This window comes from Grammomys surdaster, unplaced genomic scaffold (assembly GCF_004785775.1).
Source record: "Grammomys surdaster isolate TR1022 unplaced genomic scaffold, NIH_TR_1.0 167, whole genome shotgun sequence".
Classification (NCBI taxonomy): Eukaryota; Metazoa; Chordata; class Mammalia; order Rodentia; family Muridae; genus Grammomys; species Grammomys surdaster.
The window spans coordinates 7,556,806-7,565,181 of record NW_021604615.1 but is presented as its reverse complement, the minus strand read 5'-3'; the positions used below and the strand labels follow the sequence as shown (position 1 = coordinate 7,565,181).

Here is an 8,376-nt window from a genome sequence, read left to right as displayed (position 1 = left end):
CTAGTGAGGAAGCCTTATGATACTGGGGAGTCTGATGCTAAGTTTCTTGTGTTCTGGTTTTGGCCAGGGCTGTCACAGTGTGGCTTTACATTCAGGCTTCAGAGGGCCCTCAAATGTTCGGGTATAGAAGTGAGGTGTAGCCGGGCGGTGGTGGTGCACGCCTTTAATTCCAGCACTTGGAAGGCAGAGGCAGGTGAATTTCTGAGTTAGAGGCCAGCCTGGTCTACAGGGTGAGTTCCAGGACAGCCAGGGCTACACAGAGAAACCCTGTCTTGAAAAACAAAACAAAACAAAAAAACAAAAAAAACCCCCAAAATCAAAAAACAAAACAAAAAGAAATGAGGTGTAGTCCCCAGCACAGCACTACTTTGCCTCTGTCAGTGACACCGAGAGATTCCGTTTCCCACAAGACCCACACAATGTGACCCCCTGCTCCCAAAAAGATACATGTGCCCGGAGTCTTAACCACGGCTTCTGTTAGCAGAAAGTATGTGTGCATCTAACACACTGCCATACACGTTAGGAAGAAAACAGAATCTCCTACGGAAAAGCTCAGTGGGTCAGGATTGCCTACAGAAATCCAATCAGCGGCATGCAAAATAAACCTCATGAGATGTTTGATCTGGTTTAATTCACAATTTAATTTTTCAAAGCAGGTTACTGGGCTCTCAGTTAAACATTAGTGTTGGAGAATGACATGTTTAATGTACTTACTATATTTGATAATTTAAAATACATCCCAGTACTTATGACAATGGCAGCTACAGATAACCATTCATGTTAAATACGTCTTTGATTCTCTCTTATTCATACATTACATAGTAGATGGACATTTTAAGTGGTAATGCAGACACACATGATTCTAAGTCAGACAATATATGCATATTAAAATTCTATATCTCTTGATAAGGTAAAAAATAAAGCTATATAAATTGATAGACATTTTCTCTGCAAAATTAGAATCACACTTTCATAATACTTCCAACATACATATCTTCATTAAAGCTTTGTTCAGACACAGTATCAGAACCACACCCCTTTCCATTCACCCGTCTTCTAGGTTTTAAAACAAAAAGATTGCATTCACCAAGTGACGCTTTCCTGGTTTTAGTCATGGATGGGTAACTTCCAAAAGAAAGGCAGAATGCAAGGGTCTGCTGTTCTAGGGCATTGCCGATAAACTACATTAAGATGAAATAAACGGATGGGCGAGTCCAGTACCAGTGCAGATATGCCTTGAACTTGGGGGTTCAGAGACCCAGGCTGGAGCGTCCTCCAGAACACTAGACACCTGGGTGAGGCTCAGCAACGTGGGTGAGCGTGACAGCACACTCAGGACATTCAGCAGTTGGTTCTGGGAAGTGTGCTCAGTCTGAACACTCAGAAGTGACCCTGTTCCAGCTTTGGCTGTGCCATCCCCCTGGGTGGGGCCTTTGGTCTGCTTGTACTCAGGAATGGATCGCTGGGATTTAGGAACATAATGTTTTCCGAGTGTGTGGCAGGGGGCGGGCACCTCTACTCAGGTTAGCCTGGATCCTGATTGCTGGAATGAGGGAGCAAGGGGAGCAAGGGGAGGTCCTGACTGGGAGGTACACTTCCCTGGGATGGGAGAGCTCAGTCCAGCATAGCACTCACTCACAAAGCCTCTATGTGAGCACAGCCCAAGCGCCCTTCCGTGTGTGTGTGTGTGTGTGTGTGTGTGTGTGTGTGTGTGTGTGTGTAGCCTGACATTCTAGAGGGCAACATCTCTGCACAGGGCTGTCAGAAAGCAGGTTGGTACATGGTCTTGAAAAAGAATGCACATGTGTACATGTCTATACATGCTTGTCCATGGCATGTGTGGAGCAGAAAGTCAGAGGACACATATGCAGCCAGGGCTCCTGGAACATATGTGAGATGAGCTACTTGTAAGGGGACCATGAACTCGGGCCAATGCAGTAAGCCACAGATGTCCGCTTGTGCAGCTGAATTAAGAAAAAGGATGCTTACTTTGAGTCGATGTTCCTTGCTTTAAGGAAAGTAAACAGCAGCCACTGTGAGGTGAGGTGGACAACCTTCTGCCCTAGTGTTTGTTCTCTGTCTCTGCATTTCACCTGGGCCCTTGTCTACTTCAAATTCTCAGGCAACTTCACTTAGTAATTTCCTAAGCACAATTTTAAAGGACACTGGAGTGTGCATTCAGTCTGGGACGTTCCTACGTCAACTGCAGCTACTGGGGGGGGGGTGGTACAGGAGAGTGCTCACACACCCAGAGAGGGTTACAGCATGAGCCTGCAGGAAGAATATTGTTTAAGTGTTTAAGGCTGAAGGATGGAAATAAAAAAACAAAAACAAAATAGAAACCATGAAGCGACAAAGGACTGTGTCAAAGCAAGCAGAGGAGATGGTTCGCCCTCAGCACACCTCAGCTGGTCAGTCTTTGGAAACACCAAGAAAGAGGCACAGAGGAGAATCAGAGCGGTCACTGCCGGACGCTGAAACATTCAGCCAAAACGCTCACCAGCATTTAGAGTGGCCAGAATTCTTAAACTTAAAAAGCGAAAGCTTTAAAAACGTATTTAAAAATCAGAAGGTGCATCAACACATGAATAAGGTATAGAAACAGCTATGAAAATACTTTAGTGCAAAGGTAATTTTAAGATCCCTAAAAAAATACATTACAAATAATCTGTTAACTAAACAGAGAAAATCTGCCCCTCCCCACAGGTGTTATATTTGTACCCATCTGGGTTCTTAAAAGGGGCAGTAAAAATGCACACACTATTTAAGGGCCAGTGTGGACTGGGGCTCCAATCCTCTGACATGGCGACACAGGTGGGTGAATGGGCATGAGGGTGGGTGGCGGCAGACAGCCCTTAGCAGAGCTGGGCATCCTCTGTCTGTGTGAAGCTCAAGGCCACCCCCTCCCCTTCTTTGGTGTGGTGTTAAGCTCACCCAACCTCCCCCAGCTGCCAGGTGCAGCTGCTCCTCCTGTTGGCTGGTTCCAGGTCAAGCACACGGTTTATAGGGGAACCTTGTGTAATCATGTTGTAAAATTTGTGCTTCCCAGGATACACGCTCTCAAGTGCCAGAAGACCCTCAGCATGGCTCCAGGCCCACCACATGACTCCACAGGGATGGGGATGGCTTTCTCCCAGGCTCTGCCTGGCACTTTCTGAAAGTCTGCATCACACTCTTCTGAGTCAGGCCCATTACAGCGCCGTCAGGTGCTTTGCTGAGAACAGAAATGCCGGTGCGGGCAGCAGCAGAGATTCACACACAGTGGCCTTCTGATAGCCTGTCCACTCCAAGTGGAGCCCTGGATGGCACCAGTGTGAGGCAGGCTGAGCAGCAGAGTAGACAGGATGAATCCGCATTAGCCCCAGACAGCTTGGGTATTAGGACTCACCTCTGGGTGGGATAAATACCTGCCAGGGTGCCCCAAACCTCCACCTTTCCCAGCACCCCAGAGGCAAATGTTTTCCAATAGGTTAACTGATATCATTCCAGAATGTGGTTCGTATCACTACACTCCTGAGAGACTTGGCTAACAACGTGACTTATCCACATACATAAATGTCATCTTCCTCAGGCAGCCGGAGACAGGAAGGGGACATTGACACCTTCCAAAGCTCCAAGTGTATCGTCAGTATCTCAGCAAACTGACTCAGACATGATCCAGGAAAATGGCTTTGTGAGGGGACAGCGGGCATGAGCACAGCGAGGCCACAGGTCCAGGAGACACACGCCACTCATTGTCTGACACGGCCACTTCCCTCGTGGGAAGTGTGCATGGTTTACACAGGAAACACATGGTCAGGGACTCGGGCTACAGTATGAGCAGAGTGCATTTGGTGGGCACAAGGCTGTAGATGGGACAGCAGCAGGGTGGATACACAGGCTGGTAAGGCTGGCTTCATAGCCGCAGTGCTTAAGATGAGGCCTGGCACAGAGTCCTTTTCCAGAGCCCGACTGGATGGATGGTCACCAGGCCTTGGACGATGATGCCGGTCACACACAGTCCAGACTGCAGTGTGCTGTGCCTGAGTGGCCAACCTGTGATCCCACCCTCCCCTTCCTGAGGATGAAGGGTGGGACAGGCGCAGGCACATACAGGTGCCCAAGAACAGAGCTCTCAGAGGCTGGGGCAGAGGGGCTGTCTGTCCATCGAGTGGGTGTCTCCAGGCTGGACCTACAGCACCCATACCTTGCCTTGAGGGGAAGGCCTGGGTGAGGAGGGAGCCCAGGGTACTCTTCGATCTCCCACCTGGATCACACAACTCTCCCAGAGGGGGAGCTGCATTGGGCAGCTAAGAATCTGGTGCCCTGAACACCCCAGCTCTGCAAAGAGGCCAGAGGGGTGAATTCTGAAATGCTGTCCTGGAGTTGTATGCTCTGCCAAAAGAATAGAAGGGCCACGTCAGTCACAGAACCTTTCTGAGGAGCCCTGATCAACCAATCACTGAAGGTTTGCCAGCCTACCTCGGGCCACTGTATCACCCTGAGGGGCAGGTAAGTGGGCCCAGCCCATGAGACTTGTGACCAGAGGCAATGTGCCTTTGGGTCTGGGGATCAATACTGTGCTTTAGTGCCAACAGAGGGACCGTCCCGCACGGTCGACAAGGGGCCAAGCGCTGACACACTGAGCATCCTCGAGGTCACTACTGCCATGCAAGGTGATCAAAGGCCCCCGACATCCTTGAGCTAGGGTTCTGGCCCTACTCCTGGAAGAAGGCAGGCCTCATCTGTGCGGGCTAGGACGGCCTAGCCCGATGGGACTAGGTCAATATCATGCTGACCACAGCAAGCTATCATGCCCTCAGCTTACAGTTACCAGACACAAGTGGCTGGCACTACCTCTGAAGAAACATCACAGCATGCACAAACAGCAGCTGGCAGCCAGGAGGGAGGGACACGAGGCTGCACAGGGTGGATCTGCTCTCCCGGGTGACAAGTCCCTAATTATACTGTTTTCAGGTGAGCACCACTAGGTGAGGCTGGATCACAAATACTGTAGGGGCCTCAGAGTCCCAGGATGTCCAGACACAGTTGTGCTTAACTAACGGTTTCAGCTAGAGACTCCCTGGGCTCATGTCCTGTGCTGCTGTGTGAGATTTTACTTCCAATGCCCAGACAGGATTATCCCCAGTGGCTTTTAAGTGAAGCTGTGTCTGTCACAAGGGCAGGAGCCAGCTTGTCAGGCAGCACTGGACACGTGTTCTAATGTTTCCCCTATTGCCTAGCTCACTCTCAGCTGCTACTTACCTGTGTGTATGTGTGTGTGCATGTGTAAAAATGCTAGAGTTTTCAGAGCAAATCACTCATTTAAAAAACAGACAACACAGCAAAACTTTGGAGGAAGAACAGTCTGAGAGTCACAGCACACTGGCCCAGTGCCCAATAGGCAGCCATACCGTTACCTAGCGTTGGGCTAGACACGTCTTGGCTGCGGTAAGAAGTCCTTCAGCAGGGGCCTGTCGCTGTTCGAAGTGGCATCGGCCAATGCTTTGAGTCGGGTGCTCTGCTGCAAGGGTGAGGAAAGACACTGAGCTGCTGCCTGCAGAGGCCAGTGAGGGAGGCCAGTGCCCGTGCACCGGCTACCGCAGGCCCAGGCCACTCCTACACTGACCTATGCCAGCCCCACACGCCACCATGGCAGGCCATCCACTCTGCCTGCAGGGTTTGCACGTATCACGATGCCATCAAGGCAAGCAGAGCTGGCGTGGGGTGGCCTGTGTGCAAAGACCCCTCTAGGGAACACATGGCCCTGAGCAGGTTTTTTGAAGAAGTCTGTACCCAGAGAAGAAGTGGCCATGTCAAAGGGCTCGCTGCAGCACCACTGTAGAGGGCCACCAGCTGGAAGTCCTAACAAGCTCCTGCTCCCAACATACAGGAATTGGCGTCGAGAATTGTAAACCTCTGCATCCTGCCACAGGGCCCTGGGTGTCGCTTCCTCCGCAGAGGCACTGACATATGAGCAGTATTTCTGCACAGCCTGCCTGGCAGATAGGACATTCACAGGCCATGTCCTGAAGGCTGCTGGCTCCTGGCCTGGCGTGGTGCAGCTTTTAGACATTTCCAGTCCTCATCCACCAGTCCCTCAGTGCTGAGGAATGGGGGAGCTTTCAGAGTTGAAGGACTACAGGCCGGATGGCAGAAGAGCAGGTGGAACTGGCCAGTGTCCAGTGAGGAGAAGCCAGAGATGGTGGTGGCGCCCAGACAGGCACAGGGAGGCAGGCAGGTTGCCCCAAGTGTGTGGACACAGAGACTGAGCGGAGGGAGATGTGCACTGTTATATATACAAGTGTGATATATATAACATGCTCAGTGTCCAACACGCTTGCCCTGAACTAGGAACAGGTTGAAAGCAAACCCCAGGTGTCTGAAGTCAAATCTGCCTCACCGAGGCCTGTGCAATGTTTATTCCTCCAAAGCTTTGCAGAACCATGGTGCTTTGCAGCGCAGTGTGTCTGTCTGCTGTGTCTGAAGTGCGATGGCAGGGCCTGTGTAGTGTGTGCTCTGCTCTGCTACCTGGGGCTGAGACTCGGGCTACAGGAGACAGGCCCCCAGCGGACCTCACCAGTGGTGGAGTCTGCTTCTGCACAGGTCTAAGAAACTCAGTGCCCAGGAAACATCATCAACAGGGAACAGGGTGTGCAGCCTGAGCTGGTATGTACCATGTTTTACAAAGTATTTGTGACATCCTAAAAATTTTCTCCAAAATGTTTTCAAGAGTGCAAATGGCAGCTGGAATGATGTAATTTATTCTAACAGATTCTTACAGCACTAAGGTAGAAACATTTTGGTCGTCATTATTTTAAAATGTATCATCTTGCTAAATATGGTGTTTAAGATACATAGGATAGGAGGTAACTTGTTTTTTTTTCTTTTTTCTTTTTCTTGCTTTGGGTGTTTTTTTAGGCATAAGCCTTGGTAAGGCAGGAGCTCCATGCAGGTAATCCTGTAAACCTCACTGAAGGAGCACACGAGGGTGTCATGTTGGGGTACAGGGAAACTCAGTGAACACCACAGCACTACATGGTGCTGCTGTCTCCTAACCTCTTGGCTGAGGAGCAGGTACTGGCTATAGCAGCCACCAAGGGGAAGGACCCTAGGGCGAGGTCTCCTCTGCCACAATGGGTGGAGCTCCGTGCTGCCACAGGGGCGTTAAAAGCAGCATATCACAGAGTTTTCTAGAAACAGGTCTTTATTTTGAAAAGTAGAACAGGAATCGGTAAGCAGAGGTCACCATTAGTGTGACTCCACCTCACAGAGTTCTCAGGGTGGATGTGTGGGAAGAAGTCTCAGTCTGTACCACCATGGCTGTGGAGAACAGGGCCATGCTGAAGTCACCTTGCTCAAGCTGGATTGACTGTGTATGATCTGTCTGATTGTCAGGTGCTTAGGGGCTGAGCCACCTGTGTCAAGTAATGCTGAAAGCTCTGAACCCCGTGATGGACACGGGGGGCTGCCATGAGCTGTTGGAGGAAGACAGAGCCCATCGTTAGTGTACCCCTCGCAGGTGGCATCCCGTCACCGTGTTACCTGATGAGGTAATGGTGCTGACTGACAATACCAGAGTGTAGTGGGCGGCCTCACACTAAGTCCTTTCCACCTGGTCCTGTGGCCATCACCCCAACATGCAAGAAGGCAGAGATGGTCACCTGTTGGTCAGAAACTCAGACTACTGGCGGTCTGGGAAAGCATAAAGACGGTGGGCTGCTCAACAGAAAGGCACTTGTTCCTGGCCTGCAGGCCGCAGTCCGGAGCCCAGGCACGGCGAGTGTGTGAACAAGTAGTGGTTATTTAGGCAAAGCAGTGGACGGTAAGGGAGGCAGGAGAGAGAGACAAGAGGTAAGTTGGTTATAGGCAAACATCCTGGACACAGTAACACCACTGCCCTAGCCGCTGGATCCTGCCAGGCCAGGCCCCACTGGCCTTCTCCTCCCCGCCCAGGCCCGCACCTGCCTCTCCCTTGCTCTGTGCCTCCTGCACTGCAGCGGGGGCTAGTCTGTAGGAAGGAGTCTTACAGGCTTCCAGTCTCACCACAGCAGTGGGGTTTCTCCACTAATGGAGGGCAGAGAAAGCTCCTCTCAGCCTTTCCCATCCACCTTCCAAAGCCACTCCAGAAGATTCTTGAAGAGTCCCTACTGTGGAAGCAACCTCTATCACAGCAAATCTCAGGAGTCCTGCAGAGAGGTACCCTCACTAGCTGCAGAGCTGAACTCTGCTCAAACCTATGCAGTCAAACGCCTGAACAGCCATCAGCACCTGGGCATCAGGTCCAATGTGCGTTTGTGACCCTGAGCTGCCTTTCTCTCCTCCTCTGCACAGTGCTGTTGTGAGCACATGCCCCTGACTTCCCACACACCCCATGCACACAGTGCTGTTGTGAGC

General features: G+C 51.0%; 1 protein-coding gene across 5 annotated transcripts in view; it reads right to left on the bottom strand.

Annotated features, from left to right (window-relative positions):
* Positions 1-621: 621 nt before the first annotated feature.
* The window catches only part of Atp11a (ATPase phospholipid transporting 11A), a 106,155-nt gene continuing 98,400 nt past the window's right edge, over positions 622-8,376 (bottom strand). Inside the window, exons 29-30 of one of the 5 annotated variants that reach the window (XM_028766295.1) lie at positions 7,644-7,728; positions 4,287-4,374 (exon numbers count right to left, since the gene is read on the bottom strand). In XM_028766295.1, the coding sequence (XP_028622128.1) occupies positions 7,651-7,728 (78 nt within the window). In that variant the 3' untranslated portion in view covers positions 4,287-4,374; positions 7,644-7,650. Of the gene's footprint in view, positions 4,375-5,393; positions 5,504-6,866; positions 7,458-7,643; positions 7,729-8,376 lie in introns of those variants that run through there. The other 4 variants (XM_028766291.1, XM_028766292.1, XM_028766290.1 and 1 more) reach the window with 4 other exon arrangements.